This window comes from Carya illinoinensis, chromosome 3 (genome assembly GCF_018687715.1).
Source record: "Carya illinoinensis cultivar Pawnee chromosome 3, C.illinoinensisPawnee_v1, whole genome shotgun sequence".
Classification (NCBI taxonomy): Eukaryota; Viridiplantae; Streptophyta; class Magnoliopsida; order Fagales; family Juglandaceae; genus Carya; species Carya illinoinensis.
In genome coordinates, this window is record NC_056754.1 from 21,681,173 (window position 1) to 21,703,616 (window position 22,444).

Below are 22,444 nucleotides of genomic sequence, written 5' to 3' on the forward strand. Positions count from 1 at the left end.
TATTTTCTATCAAACATGTTTCAAACATCCTTGATCATTAAGAAAAAAAAATTAAAATACATGAGAATGCAATTTAATAGTATACATATTTGGAGTCACGCAATCATTTTCCTATGTTTTTATTTATTAATATTTTCTCACCGTTTGTGCGGGAGTGTATTACTCATCCGTGAGTACTGGGTACATGATGATGGTCGCCCGCACGCGTGCATGCATAATGTGATGTAGTGGAGAAGCCCGTGAGCTGATAGCATTGGCGCGCAAATTAATGTTGAAATGCATGGATCGATTGGAGATCAATTAAGCTTATAATTAAGGGCAGGTTTGGTTACAGGATACATATGAGATGTTTTAATCTGTGCATCGTATATTAGTTTTCTCTATTTAAATACAGTATATTTCATTTTTAAATTTTAAAAGAACGCTGCTACGGTTCCAGCTGGGAGATATAATATTATTCATTTTAAAAACATCCAATTAAATAAGAACAATAAAATCTGATAGTAAACAATTTGTAAACAATATAAAATTAACATAAACAGTATAAACTTACATGAATAGTGATATAAACAATACGTGAACAGTATCTAACTCGGCTGAAAATTAAAGTTGTGGAACCTACATATTTTTTAAATCTTAAAAATTAAAAACTATATCATCTCATCTCATTATCTAAACATATATTTTTTACAGCTTATTTTATTTTATTTTAACTCAAAAATTTTATTATAATTTAAAATATTTCATTTTATTTTATCTAAATTATGTATCGAAACGAGACGTTAGTTGCGACTTGGACTGTTTAACTAACCCTTTGGACTGCATACCAAAACTTTACTTTGGACCCATCTTTTTTATTTTAAAGTACTTTGGACCCATATATCTATATATAATCTATATTAAAGTTACTCCAACCTCCCACAAAATTCGCATAATTATCAGATGTTGAAGACTTTGTCCACCCTTTTCAATAGGCATGACACGATATATATCATGGATGAGAGAGAGAGGATAGATAGTTGGGGCAGCTTTATATATTCACATGTTTCACGACTCACGAGTCCAAGAAGATGGCATGGGTACTTTGGATCTCTGAAAATAAAGAAATAGATGCGCGCACCTTGGCGAAGGCTATTTCATGTACAATGTGAACTTGACTCCTAATCAGTTGAATATGTAATAATTATGTTGGGGCTGCACATATTTATAAGCTGCCAGCTGCAGCTAGCTACACAATTCTTCATCCACAACTTTCAACCCAACTCAATGCCCAATAAATTCATCATTAGTATAAACATTTTCGGCGTAAATTAAAAATGTAATATATATATATATATATATATATATATATTAATCAGTACATACGGATTAATAATGTAACATTTTCTTTTCCTCCTCATGACGTACTACTGATCTCTGCATACGGAGGCTTCTCTTTGTCGGCTAAGTACTCCTCCAAATCTTCTTGGAAATCAGTGTTTTGTCGGTGACAATTTGGCCATCTTGTGGAATTAAGTGTGCATGTGGACCGGCGCTTTTCTTTGTTTGTGAACTATATATCTACGTTAAATTAGTTGCACCCTAAAAAGTTGGTACACCAATTTGTATCGGAAATTATTGTGTAATCTCTAACCAAACCATGATTCCTTTAGTTTAATTATTATTATATATTTTATTCAGATAATTAAGATCATGTCATTATATATATATATATATGTTTTAACAAATATTAATTAATTAATTTGTATATGTTGACTCAATCGTGCGTTAAAACTTGAGATGGTTTATAATTTTGTTTAAAGTTGTGTTTGGATAATGAGATGATTTTCAGATATTATGTGAATATAAATAAAATAATAATAACAAAATATTAAACACTACAAAAAAAGTTAGTATTTGCGGCTGAAAACATTTCCGGCGAGTAAAATTCAACTAGAAATAGACCATTTCCATTTTTCCACGTTTATTATCTGTCCATTGTGAAGTGCCGCCGGAACAAGTACTTTTAGCGGCGTTTTATGTCGCTGTAATAAGTTTCGACGCAATAAGTTTTTTATTGTGGCAGGAGAATGCTTATTACGGCGACCTATATACTGCCGCAACAAGTCTTTAATCTGTTAAATGGTGGGAAAACTCCCAATCGGCCCGCGCGTTTTTCCTTTCCCCTAATCCTTTACCGATAGTGAGACTCAGTTCTCTCCGTTGTCTCTCTGCCGTGTGCCGGTTGCGTACGCCGTCGATTCAGCTGCTGTGCCCTTTCGACGCCGGTGAGTCTCTCTCATGTTTCTCTTACTCTCCGAGCTGTCTCAAGGATGTTTCTCTCTTGGTACTTAGGGCTTTGTCGGTCTGTTTCTTTTGAAATGGCAAAATATTCTGTCAAAGCACTTCTAATTTCTGAAATCGTCCTCTTGATTGTAATGCATTTTTGTATAATATATACAATGTAATCGTATAGCCTCTTGATTGTAATTTCTGAAATCGTATAGCCTCTTGGTTTGAGTTTCTTCTTTTTAATGTTATTCTTCTGGTATTTGCTTCATTTACTTTTTACTTTTTGTTTTTGGTGAATTTCTAGTTATAATTCTTAGTAATTAGCTAGTTTGACCACATACAGAGTTGCAAACTGTCTTAAATATTCAGTTCTTCATTCCAGTTCTGTTTGCCAAGTATTCAAAACTGAATATCCACTGTTTCTTTGATATTTTCTATAATGTCTCTGCTATGTTTGTCAAACTAAGCAGTGAATAGAGATGTTTATTTATTTATTTTTTAATTTTAGATGCACATACATTCAATTTATATAATTGAAATTTCAAGGGACTATAGGATTAGGAAGGGGAGGGTAACAAGTTAACTTGCCCTTATTCCCTAATTCCCATATCTTCATTGCATATAGGATCCAGCTGCAAGGACCCTTATTGGTGGACTGGATTTCAGACCCTTATATAGCCATGATCCATATTATCCTAAATGATGCGTAGGCATTTAGGGCCATGAGCAATGGGTGATTTTGCTATTGATATGTTTAAAATCATTAAGTAAGTAAACTGTTGCTAGAATTTTTATTAATAAGTAACCGCTGAGAAGAAATTGTAGTATGCTGCTCGGTAGTATTTGCTGTAATCAAATTCTGGTCATAAATTCAGCTTCACCACTTCTGCTTAGTCAACTAGTGTTAACTCCTTCAAGTAAACATGATCTGAAGTCAGAAACAGACCCATCCTTGCTCTTATGGTTTGTGATCTCCTACTTTAAATCAAAGCTTGAGTACATATGTTTTTCTGCAAAGTCAAAATAGGCTAATCTGTGCATGCCTTGAATGCTCTGTCATATATGTTATACAGGTTCTGGTCTTTCTTCTGCTTGAATTTTGAGGACTTCACTCATATTCTTTTTGTAATTTCGAGAGTACTGAATTTATATCCTGCTAGAAAATTAATGATCACCACCTCATGGGATCTATAGGAAGTTTCATCTAATGACTGAAAGAGCACAATAGAAATGTGTAGGATAGCTGTGAAGACATTTTGTGACTACTAAAAGAGTACACTGAATTTATTCAACCTTACAAACTGTCAAAATATGCAACTTTGTTCAACAATTTTCCCATTGCGCAAAATCTTAAAGGTTTATGAAGCTTCTCAATTATTCTTTTGATAAACCCACTTGTATGGTTAACACAGTTTCCTATATACAGTCAATTTAGGAGTAATCTTCTTTCTCATGCAAAAGATCAAAGAGAAAAGCAACAACAGTAGAGAAAAACAAGCAGCACGATAGTCAGTTCCAACAAGTTTGTAGTTCATCAAAAACCCACTAGGATCCCATTGGTACACTAGATTGCAAACAAGCGACACAATAGTCATTACAAACAAGTTTATAGTTAATAAAAAGTTCAGAAAGATCTTTTCGGTATAATTATCCCAAATTTCAGTGAAAAGTTCTATAAAAAATTGAAGAGGACTGTATTTCAACCATCTATCCTAAATCATTGCATCCAGAGAAATGATGCCAAAACAGATGCTTGAAGAATCAAATATTTTGTTTGGAATTTTTCTCTTTTTTGTTCTTCCCCTCTCTCTCTTTTGCATGCAATGCAATTTTTTTTTTTTTTAATGAAATAAGATTCTTTATGGAGTATAGCTCCTCTTTTATAGAAGTAAAATTTTTTATTATCAATAGGTGTCACCCTAGTACAATAGACGTATACAAGAGAAATCACCTAACAAGGATCAAGTATAGTTGGTTATGAGGACAGATATTGATGCACACACAGAGTCGTTCTTCAATCGTTCCTGTTTCCATGCTGCTCTTGGGGCAAACAATGCTAAACTTTAGAAAATTTTGAATGAATACGTTAACTTTGTGTTAAAATTTACAGGAGATTATGTGTTTTAATCTTTACCCTTTATATGAAAACAAAATAACATAGAAATGATAACAGAAGATGATCCTGTTAGTGAACAACTAGAGGCAAGCCGAAGCCACATATAATTGACCCAAAAAAGTACATAGTAGAACTTTGACTTTGAGGTGCATTAACACTGGTGGTTTTCCATACACTAAAGCACACCAATCACACTGCCATCGACAAAATGAAATTTCAATAGATTATGAAAGAGTCCACAACCCGTAGATCCAATAGTTTAGACAGTTTCCTATTGAAAACCTTGCATTTCCTTATTTCCTACCACTACTTTACCACCTGCCATTGCCATTGTACAAGTAGGTAAACTTGATAGATGTTTTTCCCATTGTACAGGTTTTAAGCATTCAAATGCTGAAAACACATGCGCCTTCTAACATTACATATCATTCCAACAATTGAACAGGGGATTCTATACTAGAAACTGAAAACATTTCCCTAAACACAGATGTTGGGAATTAGTTTTTTATGCGAATCTTCACCACTCTTTTTTATCTGTGTGTTTAGCAGGTTCTTTTTCTTACTGCATTGACATCATATATGCTCTGTTTTTACTAAATAAAAAATAAAAAGTCAATTCTATTTGTGGGCTATTGTTAATTCTTAGTGAAAGTATTATTAATACTAGATGCAGTTATATTGTTTTTCTGTTTGCTACCAATAGCAAACTCTTTGATCATTATTAAATAATGATATACCACACTGAAGAGCGATGAGCAATAACACTTACCCACACGATATTAGATCGCTATAAAACTAAGTATTCTTCTTCAAAATCTCTTCAAGTGGAACATAAATGGCTGTTGGTTTTATAGGACCATATATGGGTGGAATGGAATGATTCTTTAAAGGACTTTTTCCCAATTTACCAATTTTTAACCTTTAGGTATTTTTCGTAGATGGACAAGAGTTGGATGAAAATCACTGATAGATTTCGATCCAGTGAATATGCGACAGGCGTTAAAGATTTCATTACTTTGGCTCGATCTCATTCTACAAGTGATGAAATTCGGTGTCCATGTACCCTTTGTTCAAATAATTATTTCCTACCTATAAATCAGGTAGAGAGACATCTGTTCATTAAAGGTATTGAACCAACTTATACGACATGGATATTTCACGGCGAGGAGGAAGATTTACCTTTTATTGATGATGATGACCTTCATGATCCCGAACAAGCTGATCCTTACATTGATGACATTGATGTTATGTTACAAGACATTTGGGCATGGAATTTCCCTAATGTTCCTTCACCCGAGTCATTCTATGCTGGGGGTTCAACCTCAGTCGGAAGTGAATCAACCATGAATTTTGACCAGTTGTTGGTTGATTCACAGCGTCCTCTTTATGAAGGTTGTTCCAAGTATTCTAAACTTTCATTTTCAGTTAAGTTGCTACACATTAAAACACTTGGTGGCTGGAGTATAAAGTCATTTGACATGCTTCTTCAAATACTACAGTCAGCTTTTCCGAATGCTCTTTTACCGAAATCATATCAAGAGGCACGGAACTTAGAGCGAGGCCTGAGATTTTCTTACACAAAAATACATGCTTGTCCAAATGATTGCATACTTTATTAGAGGGAAAATGCAAAGAAACAAGAGTGCCCTAAATGTAAGTCATCAAGATGGATATTTAGTAACAATCAGCAACGACAAATTCCTCAAAAGGTTCTACGACATTTTCTATTAAAGTCAAGGTTGCAGAGATTGTTTATGTCACGTAAAACAACAGCTAATATGAGGTGGCATAGGGATCAGCGTGTCAATGAGGAAGGTATTCAAAGGCATCCTGCTGACTCTGAGGTCTGGAAGGCATTTGATCAACAACATACTTGGTTTGCGGAAGATCCTCGAAATGTACGGCTTGGTTTAGCCAGTGACGGCTTCAACCCCTTCAATAATTTGGCAAAACCTTATAGCATATGGCCAGTGATTTTGGTGCCTTACAACTTGCCCCCGTGGCTATGCATGAAAGATCCATTTTTCATCACCTCATTGTTGATTCCAGGACCAAGATCTCCAGGAAATGATATCGATGTTTATTTGCAGCCTCTAATAGACGAACTATTAGATCTATGGGAAAATGGTGTCAATACATATGATGCCAAGGCCAAAGAGACTTTTCGATTGCATGCAACTTTAATGTGGACAATTAACGACTTTCCCTGGGTGGAGCACTAAGGGGAAGATGGCATGTCCATCGTGTGAGCAAGAAACAGATTCTTTGTGGTTGAAATACAGTCGAAAACATTGTTACATGGGTCATCACCGATTCTTGCCCCTAGGCCACATTTGGAGAAAGAAAAAGAGTATTTTTAATGGCAGCACAGAGCATCGTGGCCGCCCACCTCAGCAGTTGTCAGGAGAAGATATACTTAATCAACTGCAGAATATTCCAGATATTGATTTTGGCAAATCTACAAAGAAGAGAAAGCGTACCACTGATGAGTTAAATTGGACCAAAAGAAGTATCTTTTTCCAATTGCCGTATTGGTCAACTCTAAAGCTTAGACATAACCTTGATGTAATGCACATTGAGAAGAACATATGTGACAACATCTTAGGAACTTTGATGAATATTGCTAGGAAAACTAAAGATCATGTCAATGCACGTCGTGACCTTTCCAATCTCAATATAAAAAAAGAATTACACTTGATCCAGGATGGACAACGCGTGAGTATGCCACATGCATGTTACACCTTGTATGGAGCTGAGAGGGCAGGTTTTTGTAAATGGTTGAATGATGTCAAGTTTCCAGATGGCTTCGCTTCTAATATTGCGAGATGTGTGAGTGTTGTCGATTGCAAAATCTCTGGCATGAAAAGTCATGATTGTCATATTTTTATGCAAAGATTATTACCTGTTGCAATTTGTGGATACTTACGACAAGATATACGATTAGCATTGACTGAGTTGAGCACATATTTCAAAGAACTTTGTGCAAGAACTATCAAGGTTGATGTGTTAGAATGGCTTCAGTCTGATATAGCCGTCATTTTGTGCAAGCTAGAGATGATATTTCCACCTACATTCTTTGATGTAATGGTCTACCTAGCCTATCATTTGCCACATGAGGCGCTGCTTGCAGGGCCAGTTCAATATAGGTGGATGTACCCTTTCGAACGGTATCTTGGAAAATTTAAGAGATACGTTAAGAATAAGGCCCGTCCGGAAGGTTCAATTGCAGAGGCCTGTATTCATGTAGAATGTTTGAATTTTTGTTCCATGTACCTCCATGATGTCGAATCTAGATTCAATCCTCAAGAATGGAACTTTGATGGAGGAGAAGATGGTGTAGGAGAAGGACTAAGTATTTTTAGACAGAAGGTGAGGCCCATGGGTTTTGCATCACGTCATCGACTAGACGATGACCTGTTTCTAAAAGTAAAATGGTACGTGCTTAATAATTGCAGAGAGATCGGACAATACCTGAAGTAAGTGCCTTCAACTAGACATTGACATTATTGTTTTCCTTTGTTGAATTACTTAAATAGATTGTATATATCATATTTAATCACCAATGATAGTCTGTTGTCCAGTGAGCACTACATGCATGTCAATGAAGAGTACCTTGAAAATGTCGACAGTTTGCACGCGACAAATTTTCCAAATTGGTTCAAGTCACACGCATGTATTTTACTGTTACATACCTCATTCACACCTTGTGGTTTTACAGCTTTACAACAAATAATTGTTTTGGTTAATGCAATTGTGACAGATTCAAAATCTACGTGTTAACAATCCTGGTGATGTTTCGGATGATCTATATGCACTTGCATGTGGTCCTGACCCTTGGGTTGTGTCTTATTCTGGTTGCATCATGAATGGCATACGATTTCACACGAGGCAACGTGAAGCACATCGTAGGACCCAAAATTCAGGTGTCCTGGTCATTAGTGAACTAGATGCTCAAAGTGTTGACTTCTATGGTGTTCTAACAAACATCTTGGAAGTTCGCTACATGGGATGGCGCCGTGTGTACTTATTCAAATGTGACTGGTTCGACATCTCTGATTCTAGACGAGGGATACGTGTGGATGATCATCTTACTAGTGTGAATATGTCTCTGACATTTTATAAGGACGAGCCATTTGTTTTGGCGTGCCAAGCTTCACAGGTGTTCTACTTAAAAAATCGTATGATCCCTGGTAATTGGTATGCAGTACAAAAGGTTGTCAATAGAAATGTGTATGATCTTCCCCTCAGAAATTTGATTGAAGAAGATGCTTACGATGCTAGTGACGTGGAGGCGTACCAAGAGGATGATTCTTTTGAAGAATACATATTAGTCCATGCTGATGACAATGGACTAGTTAACCCCATGCACAGGCTTGATGTCGAGCCCACTCAGATTGATGCATCATTAGTAATGGAAGCTGAAAATCACAACCTTGATGTCAGAACATTTATCAACGACGATAGCAGCGAATCTAGTTCCCCTTACAACACCAAACACGAGGGAAGCACGGAAGAAGATAGTCTCTCGACGGACGAAGAGGCAAACTAGATGTTCATTTTTTCTCAAAGATAATGTTGAACTTTAGCTGAATGTAAAATTTTTTCTCAAAGATAATGTCGAACTATTCATTCTTTTTCTATTGATTATTGTTATTTTCTACATCACCCATTAATTGCTTTAGTACTCTATATGGTTTGGATGTATAGCCACAAATATTTCCATGCAGGTCAGTGCATAACATGCCTTTAACTGGAAGAGGTTGAGGTCGATCACGTGGTGTATGCTATGGTCGAGGGAGATCTTCCTGCGAACCAAGCGTTAGAGGTAGAGCACCCGTTGCTACATTGAATCTTAGAGGTGATGGCATGTCAACCTCAGATGACTCAACCGTGCCACCAGATGTCGTCCCAAGCACCGAACCGCAAGAGCAGGGGGTTGAGGTGGACTCAACCATACCGACAAATGGTAATGGTTTGCTGTTTGTATTTATTTCAAATTTTATTATTCTAACCAGCCTCTTTAATATGTGGTTGAATGTGTGGACAATATAATAAAAGTTGAAGAGGGATTAGTACCGCCTACCCGAAAACGTGGACGAGGAGCCGCAAAGAACCTCGAGTTTGACAAGATTCGAAAGTTTGGGCCGATAGCACTAACCTTAAAGGATGGTGAGACATCACCATGTTGTGAAAACTATACAATATTTACAAGTAGGCTTACATGGTTGGTGAAGCACCATGTCGACCTGAGTCACCCGAGCTGGCATGATTTACCAGATAATGAGAAGGAAGAGTTGATTGCTCGTGTCCGGGTAATATAACAAAAATTCATATTAGCACATGTTCCAGTGTATTTTTAGTTATTATTTGTGTTACCAGATAATTAATGTGTTTGTTATTTGTCTCTAGGCCGACTTTGTCCTTGACTGGACGAAGAAGAATCACCGCGATACAGTAACGAAGACACTTAGGAAGAGGTTCAATCATATTCGGTATGAACTTCACAAAATATACAAGAGTTACAAGACGAACGAAGAAGCTCTTGCGAATGTGCCAGAGTTGGTGACACCAGCTACTTGGGTGAAGTTATGCGCTCGATGGTCAAGCGCGGAATTTAGGGTAAGTCTAATTGATGTTGATTATGCTATTTTTTATATGTTTATGATCTACTTGTGTTAATACAAGTTTGTGAATTGTAGATGATATCTGAGAAAAATAAAAGTAATAGAGCGAAACAACAAACAAACCACATGGCTGGACGAACCTCATTCGTAAGACTAATGCAAATGAGGGTACGAATTTTATTTAGATTTGTACATTTAAATGTAGGAAGTAACATATTATTTGCTGATTTTAACCGACAAAAGGTATTAATCCCTGCTTGTATTTGTAGTCTGAGAGTGATGAGCACCTTATTGATTTCTTTAAAGAGGTGAGGTGGAGTAAGAAGAAGGGTAAATTTGTGACTCCAGCGATGGAAGAGAAACATGTGAGTGACTTTGAATGAATCCGTGTGTACGTATTATTTACCTTGTAGTTTTGAAAGAATCCATGTGTACATATTAACGTGTGATTTCACTTCCTTGAATAGAATGAAATGGTTGCCAAGTACTCTAAGTTAGAGCCTGAGAAGCAGACTAAGGATGTTGCTGCATCAATCTTTAGGGAGGTACTAGGCCACAGGCCAAGGTATGCAAGGGGGTTGGGGGAGATGGTTATCCCTGAGTCATCTAGATAGAACACTGCAAAAAAATTTGCAGCATTAACAGAACGTGCAGAGAGGCATGAGAAGGATGCTGAGTATTACAAGAATCAGTTGGAAGAATTACGGGGGAATGTAGAGAAAGTGTTGGCGAAGCAAGCTGAGTACAACAAATTATTAAGTTCATACATGGAATCACAGAGGCAAACCCAAGGAGAGTCTCATAGAGAAACTCAAGGACCTGCATAGGCAATTCCTTTTTTAGTCAATAAGTTTTTTGTGCGGAGATGGATTTGTGCCTTACATGTCATAGAAAAGTGTCTCCTAGTATAACTTTTTTTATTATTAGATATTTGGTGTTAGGTTGTATGTTTTGAAAGGGTTTGCACTGACTTGGAGCTGCACACAGTACAACCTTCACTGTGAAGGATTTTGATGTGGAAGTCTGGTTTTGCAGTACTTTGGTTTCTGTAGGCTGGGACCAAATCAAGAAGTGGAAAAGGTGCATATCTATGATTCTCTAACCTTATATATATATATATATATATCTAAAATATTAATTAGTCCCCCTAAATATTGCTCTTCTTTTTATCATATCACAGAATTGCATTTTTTTGTGATTTTCTAAGTACCTCAATAATTAATATTGCAGTTTAATTATACTTCTTAATTAAGCAACATTTAAGAATAAATCATATTATAGAACACTGAGCTCATGTCACAAGTGAAGAAAAGCATGCATGCACCCATTTTCTTTTGGTTTATAATGGTTTTTAGGTTTTCTAATTTTGTAGTTGCAATTTAAATTTTTGTTGGGCTTTGGAAACTAAAGAAAAATTTGTGAATCTAAATTTTTGCAGCTTTGAGATCAATGAAGGAGGCTTCCAATTTTCAGATGAAGAGGTATAACTTTAGGTTTTGAGATGAAGAAGGCAGCTTCCATGATGATCAAGACTTGCTTAGGAAATCCTTGTTACACAATAAAGATGAGGAGTACACATGTAAACTTACATTGATCTATTAATATGAGATGTTGGGGTGAATTTCAAATAGTCCTTTTTATGATGAATGAATGATATATCGGTATATACATGTTGAGAGAATTTGAAACATCTATATCATGTAAACGATTAGTTCATGCTATTGTATGCTTATTAGGGAATATGTTGATCTATTACAAATTTACATGCATTGGCTATTGTATTTAATGGGGGACTACAGGTGTTTAAAAAAAGAGAGGTCGAAATTGTAAATTTGAATTCAGAAGGAAAACTTTTTGCCGCGACTTGTAGTCGCAGCTAATAGGCATATCAGAAGCTATTGCGGCGACAAATTGTCGCCGCAAATACTTATTTGTCGCCAAAAAATGCTAAAGATTACGCTGATAACAACAGGTTACTAAAATCTTATTCCGACGCACTATTTGAGTTTTAGCGGCCACATTTTATTGCCGCAAAAAAACTATTTCCGGCCACGAGAACTCGCGCCGTGATTTTCTTTTCCTCACTCAACAATTGCGTCACAAGACCGGTGGGAAATAATAGTCGCAAATAAGTATTTGCGGCGATGTAGAGATTTTTTGCAGCGATTTATAATCGCCAGATATAATAATATTTCTTGTAGTGAAATAATAATAAAAAATAATGATAAAATAATAAATAATAATAGAATATTCTCAGAATATTTTAATATCTAAACTAGTCCTAAATTATTAACTCTGTGTTGAAAAAAAGGATGCAGCTTTCTATCGATCTACGATAAAGATTCGAATGGTCATGTCTCTTTGGTTTAGATTATTATTTTTTTTCTTCATACTTTTCAACATCGATCAAATTAAAACCAAGATCCACGCACGTATGCACTATTCTCTATGAAGTTTTATAACACATTTGAACCAAGAAATTTAGGTGGTTTAAGGTCTAAGTCTACATGAGCTATAAATTAGGTCAAATTGTTGCATCTTTTATAACTATTTAAATTTATTGTCATTTGTGTATTTAAAAAAAAAAATATTTGCAAACTAGAACATAGATTTAATTTGATTATTTATAACAATCGATGACCACCATTATTATTAATAAAGCTGGAAAGCTGATCAATCTTCATTCGAAAGTCTCCATGTAATTGCATGTGTACGTACACACCTTCGTTTAGGAGAAAAATTACTAGAAAATTATAGAGTCCTACAAGGTCGATGTACAAGCTTCATTTGCCCAGCTAGCCCTACTTCTCATTGATATTATTACAAAAAAAATAAATATTTGTGAAAAATTATTTATGATAAAAATAATTATTTATAATAAAAACATACTCGCTTTAGCGAGAAATAGTCATTTTTGTAGAAAATAATTAACCATAAATTATAAGTAATTTTCTTGTAATGTAAAGGATGGGGGCAATATTCCGCCACATTGTACCAATGCTCCCCCTAAACTTTTTGAAATTATATAATAATTATTAGATTTTATGTGTAATTTTACAAATATAGAAAATTGCCACAAAAAAAGAAGAAGTTATAATCTCCTTATTCTCTCTAATGTTTTTTTTTTTTAATTTCAACATATTTAGAAATATCTCTCTCCAATTTTTTTTTGTAGACCCAAAATTTATTATCTATTTTCAATGATGTGGCTTATCTAAACTTAAAACTAAAATTAAATTTATGAGAAATAATAAAAAATTAGTATTTAATATTGGACTCCACTTTTCTTTTATTTTTCTTATTTTTTTCAAAAAGAGTGTAAACTTTGCACACATATATTTAGCATTACTTTTTATAAAAATGTGCCGTATAATAGAAAAGTTAGCCTCCTAAACACAATTGCTGGTTCCACTTGTCTATATTATATATATATATATATATATATATATATATATATATATGTTTATACATATCTTTGAAATTAAATGAATTAAGTATATAATAGTTCGTCGACAGAAAAAATTGGTACCTTTTCGAAACAGATTTCTTTCTGTTTATGATCTGTATATGATCTTCTAAGCTGCTCGAGTAGTACTCGATTGATTGGTCGTCATTAAAGTGGGCTTTGAGTCTTAGAGAAATCCGTTTGAATTTTGACAAAAATGATTTTTTTTTATTATCATTTGAGATTTTTTTATTTATTTATAATGTATTATAATAATTTAGATAATATTAATTAATTATGAAAGTGTTGAAAACGATGCCCCGTAACTTGGGATAAACGCAAACACGTTTGTCCCTCTATCGTTTACAAGACGAGAATGATGATCAATTGTCTGACGAGTATATTTCTTTAATTTCCCTAGCTTCATGCGGTCCATATATATATAAATTGAATATTTATCGAAATTAGTTCTTAATTAGACGCCCAATTCAAGACTTTGAAGGTCATGTATGTGCAGTAGTACTACTACTACCTGATTTTAATAGTTAATTTCTTATTATAATTTCATCTTCTGATGCATGCATATGCAGTTGATCTCTTAGTTATATATAATATTGATACGTGTATCGATCCTTACCTCATCATAATCTCAGTCTTGGATATTTTGCCTTTTATTTTTTCAAAGTAGTTATTTTAATTTGTTCGTAGTCATGACAGATCATATATATATATATACAAATTAATTAACACGGAGTTGTTGTTCCGTTAATATTATTGCTTCACTGCTTTCTCTCTCCTTATTATAAATAAGACTTTTTATTAGTCAATATTCTAAATCAATTTTCTTCTTATCCACGCGTACATATATTATAATTAACGATCACATATTACATATATGTGTGTGTATATATATATATATATAGATATAGATATATATATATATATATATATATATATATGTTGTGCATATGAGTTGGATCTATCAATATATAAGATCAAACTGATCATTTTAGATGGATAAAAAGAAGAAGAATTTCATAAATATGACATGATTTTAATTGTCAAATCAGATTAAATTAAAAGAAAGACAATTAATTAATTGAAAAATGGTAGTTGAGAGACAAAATGACAGCCTAGATAGTTTTAGTCGTTTGATGAACATGATCTTACAAATTGAAACACACTTTCCTAAAAGTGATAATTTTATAAATTAAAGAAGTTGGAATATTTTCAAAACCACCATATAATATAATTATAACAAATAAGTACACTCAATGGGGGCATTTTTTTTTTTATGATTAAGTTGATCCCATGACAAGAAAGACTCGACTCAATTAATTGAATCACGTTTTACTCGTGTTAATTCTTTTTCTTCGTACACATTACTATTTACCGCATGCATGACTATTACTTTAATTCTGATCTCACTTTTTATACCCTTAATGCTCCCTATAGTTAATTTCAAGTTCATTTTAACTTGAGTACCATACGTACTTACGTATGTATATATGTATATATGTATGTACACCACCTTTTCTTGGGCCTCTTCGATTGGAAAAAGTGCGTTTGAAACGAAGTGCACTTTTTTCAATCTTTCACATATATAGAAATATAGAGGCTGGCAAAATATTTTTCTTCTCTAATTATTACAAACAATTAAAGTCGCATGACTCATGTGTACACACACACGGAGAGATGTTCCTTGTGAAGAATAAAATAGTGCACAATTAAAGTCACCGTCAGATGTTCCTGTTTGGATACCGAGTTTTCATCTCATCTATACCGCATTATAATTTTTTCTATTCAAATATATTATATTTCATCTCTATATTTAAAAAATCAACTTAAATAAATAATAATAAACAGTAAAATCTGACAATAAATAATGAATGAACAGTATGTAAACAGTATATAATTCAGCTGAAAATTAAAATAGTAACACCCATACCTTTCTCAAATTCTAAAAATTAAAAATTATTTCATCTCATCTCACTATCCAAACATATATTTTTTTATAAATTATTTTATCTTATCTTAACTTAAAAATTTTATTACTATTTAAAATATTTCATTTTAATTGTATATCTAAACCAGAGCTCAAAGCAATGTGCATGAAGTAGTGTACGGAATACTCTGAACAGAAAAATTTGCTGCAGAAAAACTCCCATGATAGCCAGCTCTCTGCTCCCAAATGAGTTCATCTTTCAAACAAGTTTATTTCTTCTATATATTAACCCAATCCCACATTCGTCTCTTCTTTTCATCCTTATAATATCACTACAATGGATATGGAAAATCTGATCAACCAAATGGAAGCACTTTCATGGGAAGATTTATGCTTTTCTCCAGAACAAGAACCTGCAAACGAAAAAGAAGACTTGTCACTTATTGGAAGAATCGTTGCCACTCGACCTCTCAACAAGACTGCACTTCATGCCTCTTTTAGAGCAGCTTGGAACTTTGTCAGTAAGTTTCACATAGAAGATCTAGATGTCAACTTATTTCTCTTTACGTTTCAAAGGGCAAGTGATATCCAAAGGATCATGAATCAAAGTCCATGGAATTTTAAAGGACATCTTCTTATTTTAAAAAACTACCCAGTAGGTTTATAGTGGATCGATATAAGTCTCAGCACTTCCTCCTTTTATGTCCAAATACATGGTCTGATCAGAAAACACATGACAAAAAAGTTGGCCTCAAAAATAGGAAGGGCTCGTGGAAACTATCTTGGTGTGGATGAGGACCCATTATTGGTTTGGACAATAAGAAATTTATCCAGATCAAGGTAGAAATAGATATCAGCAAGCCTCTAAAACAAAGGAATATGAGAACCTAGAGAGTCAAGTGTATCATGGGTTTCGTTTAAATATGAACAAAGATAAGGAAAAATGCCCCCCTTTAAATTTAAGGAATTTTGGACCCGAGAGCCCCTAAGCAATGTTATAATCCAATATGCATGGAACCTTCTTTGCAAAGGCAACCCCGCTTTTATCTCATGTAGCAAGATCAAGGAAACAAAAAAAGTACTCAAACTCTGAAAGAAAGACCACTTTGGAAGAATGCAGAAAAATATCCAGCAAATAGAGTCAGAGCTCAGTCAGTTACAAGGTACCCCTCCAAATCCAAGGAACATACACAGAGAGAATACTCTTCTTTATAATCTACAAGAACAACAAAAGTATGAAGAAATCCTCTGGAGGCAAAAGTTGAGAATAAATTGGCTCACTGCAACAGATCTAAACACAAAGTATTATCATCTGTCAACCACTATACGCCGAAGAATGAATGTGATCGACTCAGTCAAGCTAAGCCCAGGTATTTGGACAATGGATCAAGAGGTTATAGAATCAACTTTCATAGAACATTTTAAATCCATATACACCTCCATTGAACCAAATTTCCCAGCCAATCTAGAGAACCTCTTTGAAAATCATATCTCAAGGGAGGAAAATGGTTCTCTCATTGCATTACCCATGGAATAAAAAATATATGGTGTTCTAAAGCAAATCACAAATCACAAAGCCCCAGGTCCATAAATGAAAGCCCTTTTCTATAAGCATTATTGGTATATCATAAAGAAGGAGGTGATTGCAGCAGTGCAAAATTTCTTTAGAAGTGGGAAACTTCTGAAATAGATGAATCATACCCAAGTTCCCCCATCACTACAACCCAATCAGCCTGACAAATGTTATCTACAAAATAATCATAAAGATTCTGACAAATCGGTTAAAGAGAACTCTCCCAAGCATCATCTTTCCATTCCAAACATCTTTTGTGCCAGACAGAAATATTTGAGAAAACTCCATTATTGCCCATGAGATGTTTCATCATCTAAAGAAACACAAAGGAAAGAAGGGTCAGGTGGCCCTAAAGATAGATATGGAAAAAGCCTTTGATTTTATTGAATGGAATTTCCTCTTCGCCATTATGAAAGTCCTAGGCTTTAGCTCAAATTGGATTAACCTCATAAAAGAGTGTATCACTACAGCCTCGTTCTCTATTCTCATTAATGGATCCCCAACAGGGTTTTTCACATCACATAGAGGACTCTGTCAAGGCGATCCCATCTCGCCTTTTCTTTTCATATTGTGTACGGAGGTACTCTCAAGACTCTTGGCAAGATCAGAAAGCACCAGATGCCTGGAAGGTATAAAAATCAGTAGAGAAGGCCCTTCTATATCTCACCTTCTATTTGCAGATGATCTAATTATTTTCGGGAAAGCAAAAGAGAAATCAATAAAGGCTATTACAAATACCTTAGGAAAATATCAAGACTAGTCAGGTCAACTCGTCAACCAGAACAAATCCTCAGTCTTTATCACGCAAAATGCAAGTCTGGCAGCAAGAAGTAAAATTTTGGAAACCCTAACATACAAAGAATCATCATAAAAAATGAGATATCCGGGGATCCAAACTACTTTTAGTCGTTCAAAAAAAGATGACTACAAAGATATGTTGGGAAAAATTAACAAAAAATTAGAAGGCTGGAATTCCAAACTCCTATCTCAAGCAGGCAGACAATGCTAATAAGAACAATGGCAAGTACTATCCCCACCTATCAAATGTCAACATATATGATCCCAAAGTCAATCTGCAAGTCTCTGAAGAAAAGTTTCAAAAGCTTCTGGTGGGGGAAAACAAAAGATCAAAAACACAAGCTCTGCCTTAAATCATGGAAATCAATCTACCAACTAAAAATTGGAGGCGGCTTGTGTTTACGACAAATGGAAAATATAAATGTTGCTTTACTAGCAAAGACAGGATGGGAAATAAGTCAACCAAATGTGGGCATATGGCACAAGCTTCTCTCAAAGAAATATTTAAAATCAAATGCCTTTGCAACTGTTCTTTCAAAGACCACAGACTTAAGTCTCTGGAAAGGAATACTGAAAACGAGGCCCTTGCTGGAAAAAGGTACGTGCTACAAAATCACAAATGGTTCTTCGGTGAGAGTATGGTTAGATCCTTAGATTCCAACTCTGGAAAATTTTAAACCTCATCCTCTAGAACCCCAAACAGAGTTTACCTCCAACCTCAAGGTTTCAGATCTCATAAACAGACCACAAAACTCCTGGGATATTCAAAAACTACATTCTCTTTTCCAACAAAGTAGTGTTTTTGAAATCCTCAAAATTATTATTTCTACTTCACCACATAGACCGAATAGTCTCTTTTGGGCAAAACCACAAGATGAGAAATTCTCTGTTAAATCAGCCTACCATATTATTTCCAACATGACAAACACAAACTGAATAGTGATCCCAAATTTCTGCTGGAAAAAGATATGAAATTTCAGAATTCATGATCGCCACAAATTACTTTTATGGAAAATCATTTGGGATATTCTTCCAACCAGAGAAAGATTAAAGAGATTTATTTCCAACATCCCATCCATAAATTGCCCACTATGTGATGGAAAAGAAGAGACCCTCTTACATCTCTTTATAGAATGCCCAATTTCAAGAATTTTGTAGAGTCAGAGTAATTGGCCTTTAAATCTCTCATCCTTGACTATACACTCAATGAATTATCGGTTCCCATTCATATTAAATCCAAAACAGAAGCTGGAATCAATTCACAAGATGAACAACCGGTCAGACTTTTTGCAATACTGATCATGGATTACATCTGCAGGCTTCAAAATGATATAGTCCATAATGCTACAATTTTATCTCTTCAACAAGCATCAAAACAGTTGAACCACTCATACCAAGAACATCTTCATGCCTGGGAAGAAAAGCAAAATGCAAAGGCAGATAAATTATGGCAAAAACCACTCCAAAATCAAATCAATATCTCCTTTGATGCAACTGTCAGAAATGCCTTCTCGGTAGTCTCAGTAGTAAGCCGGAACACAAAAGGGAGATTATTGAAATATGGACTGAGAACAATCCAACCAAAACTCCAGTAATTGCAGAAGCTCTCGCAGCAAATTTGGCTCTCAAAATGGTGAAACATTTTACTCATCCATCTATCAACTTAGAAGGAGACTCACAGTTAATCATTTCTTCCACTAATAGAGAAGATACAGTTTGGCAAATCGCTCCGATCACAGAAGATATAGCAAACTCTTTAAGATCTCAACAAGATTGAATTTTCAAAAAAATCGATAGATCTCAAAATCGATTCGCGCACTTAGTGGCGCAATGGGCAGCTACAAACTCTAAGTTTGGTAGCATTTTATTATCTAGCATTCTAAATAGTATTCTGTATATTGATAGCGGAAAAGACCCTCCTTAGACTTATTGTATTTTCTTTTCAGTATATATATATATATATATATATGCAAGTTTGCTTAGGAAAAAAAAAAATGAAGCAGTATAAGGAATAAGTTGGTAATTAATCAAGAAGACCCATTTGCACCTTTTGACTTTCCCCTTCAAACAATGCGGCCCACCTCACCTCGTGGCCTTGCCTTTTACGTTCATTTCCATTTTGTGGAATCATCCACCCATCCATCCGTCAATCCCTCCCAGTTTCTAAACGAATCTGGTTCAGGTTCAACTGCGCAGGCGTGTAGACCATATAAGTTAACATACACACACACATATATATATAGAAAATACTATAAATACAAATAGATCTAAAAAAAGATCCCACACATTGATATAGTATATTATCATAATGCCACGTCTCCCTTTTTTTCCTTTCTTTCTTTCTCTCGCTCCACTATGCCCGCCCCTTGCTCTCTTCCCGTGCTCTCTCACCACACTGGCCTAGGTGGTTGGGGACCTCCTCATAGTGGGTAGAAGATCACGCCAAAGGTTCAAGTGGCATTTTTGGTGTGGAGCTCACGGTAGCTAGTCACTTAAATATAGAATAGACTTGATTAAACTCATCATAAACTAAAGTCCAAATACATATGCTAACTTATTTAGTTGGTAATATATATATATGTGTGTGTGTATGTGTGTGTGATCATAATTAAAATTAGTGATGGAGGCCGTGTAGATTAATGATATTTGTTTTAAACTTATACTTTTTAAAATTTATTATTATTATTATTATTATTATTATTATTATTATTATTATTATATATAGATAGAATAGGTCATAATGCATCAAGTTTTGATCTTGATGAGTATAAGCTACGTTAAAAATATTTGGTGCTATAGTCCCGATGTTAACTCCCATATATGGTTGACTTTATATATTCGATCGGCTCTAGATCATGTCATTATTCAACTCTTTCTCACAGTTTCCCCCCCTTTTCTTACTATTTCTTTTTTGTTTTAATTATACCAATTATGTAAAATATTAGATATTTTGATCTTTTAACTTATCAATCGAATCTTTCTTAGTAATGAAATAACTAAAATATCTCGTATTTTGTATTGAATAGATAATTATTTTTTACAGATGAAATAAAGTAGCTCTTATTCTCATAAATATCGCTATTTTGTTATATATGAATCACTAAACTTGAAAAGCTACCGTACACATTTGTTTATAGATTCATGGAATGGATGTGTGAATAGTAATTAGTCAATGATATCCATCACTTAGGTTGTTAAAAGGTCAATTAGACATACCAAATAGATCCAATTGAGTTATGGGTCCCCTCCTTAATTATGGATCAAATTGATGTCGACGGTTTGATGGCTTCCTAAGTACACAATTAAATATATATATATATATATATATATATATAAATATATATGTATGTATTAATTAAATTGAACAATTAATCGATATGACCGCATCAATTATTAAAATATATTTTATAACTATAGACAAATATAGAAAAATCTAAAAATTTTAAGACTTTAAATTACTAAGTCCTTTATAAAGAAAATCCGTAAGGATACAAGGAAATTAAAATAATAATAATAATAATTTGAACACAATTAATTTTATTGACCAAAAGCAAGGGATCCGGTCCAAGTGAGCAGACGGAGTCTTTCCGTCAGACTCGATCGGGGTGAGCTATATACGTGTCCTGAAGTGAAGTTTTTTTTTAAAAAGAATAATAAATTTCTAATTTATAAAGCTGTGTTGCAGAGGACAGATGTGTGGGTGTACCGTGTATATGTGGACCCGAAAGGCCAAGGTCCCCATCAGGACCGTTGACCAAGACTACTTTGCACGAAGCTAGTGGCGCCGGGCCAGTCGGGGCGGTGAATTTTTTGGAACGCGTCAATCTCCTGCCTACAGCCCACACTTTGACCCACATTTAAAAATCACCCAAAACAAAATTAGAAAAAAACAAAAGGACAAAAACCTTTCTTTGAAAAAACAGTCCTCATGTGGACCCCACCTTCCGCGTGTGCCCCTGTAAGTCAATCTGATGGACGTGATTACCCTGTAAGGCAATCTGATGGACGTGATTATCTTATCGACTCTACCTACTCCTGTAATTAGCTTGCATTTTCGAATGAAAAAATCTACACAATTTCGCAATACTCTAACATTTTATTTTTTTTAAATTTTAAATATTGTTTTAATATTTTTTTTGAATTTATTTTTTAAAATTAATTTAATTATTTTATTTATTATTTATATATTAAATATTTAATAAAAAATAAAATAATAAAAATTAAAAAAAAATAAAGTGTTAAAATGTTGTGTAACAAAACCCTTTTCGAATGGCTGCCTGCCTATTTTGGTAGTCATCCGATTGGAAATTCATCCTCATTTTCTCTCATTGAATTACTTAAGATTGGACGTAACGTACACTTCTGTTGATGTTCCAAATCTGTATATTTTTAGAGAGTTATGTTATACACTAAACGTTATATAATTTTTTATTTTTTTATTTTTTAAATTTATGAGTCACATGAAAAATTAATTTTTTAATATAACTCTATCTTTTTTATAAAGATTGTGCGGGACATCATTATTCTTGCTTTAGCCCTTCAACTAAGTTGATTTTTTAATTTTGGGTTTCATGCGAGGGTTAAAAGAATGGAGACATCATTTTTCATTTCTCAACTTCTGAAATTGTTTTTTTTTTATTTTTAAATATAGCTGTTCAATGACAAAAAGAAG

The 22,444-nt window shown here is 34.1% G+C and overlaps 2 protein-coding genes and 1 long non-coding RNA gene across 3 annotated transcripts; all 3 read left to right on the forward strand.

Annotated features, from left to right (window-relative positions):
• Nucleotides 1-6,685: 6,685 nt before the first annotated feature.
• Nucleotides 6,686-8,936, forward strand: LOC122304609. The gene is made up of 3 exons (XM_043116868.1): nucleotides 6,686-7,756; nucleotides 7,843-7,863; nucleotides 8,148-8,936. Exons 1-3 carry the CDS (start codon nucleotides 6,686-6,688, stop codon nucleotides 8,934-8,936), a joined length of 1,881 nt encoding a protein of 626 aa, XP_042972802.1.
• Nucleotides 8,937-9,157: 221 nt separating this feature from the next.
• On the forward strand, nucleotides 9,158-10,261 carry LOC122304610. Its single transcript, XM_043116869.1, has 5 exons — nucleotides 9,158-9,353; nucleotides 9,446-9,699; nucleotides 9,797-10,006; nucleotides 10,087-10,158; nucleotides 10,217-10,261. The coding sequence occupies exons 1-5, from the start codon at nucleotides 9,254-9,256 to the stop codon at nucleotides 10,259-10,261; spliced, it is 681 nt and encodes a 226-aa protein (XP_042972803.1). The 5' UTR covers nucleotides 9,158-9,253.
• A 697-nt stretch (nucleotides 10,262-10,958) lies between these two features.
• On the forward strand, nucleotides 10,959-11,732 carry LOC122303894. The gene is made up of 2 exons (XR_006240849.1): nucleotides 10,959-11,091; nucleotides 11,450-11,732. It is a non-coding gene; the product is annotated as an uncharacterized LOC122303894 (long non-coding RNA).
• Nucleotides 11,733-22,444: the final 10,712 nt, after the last annotated feature.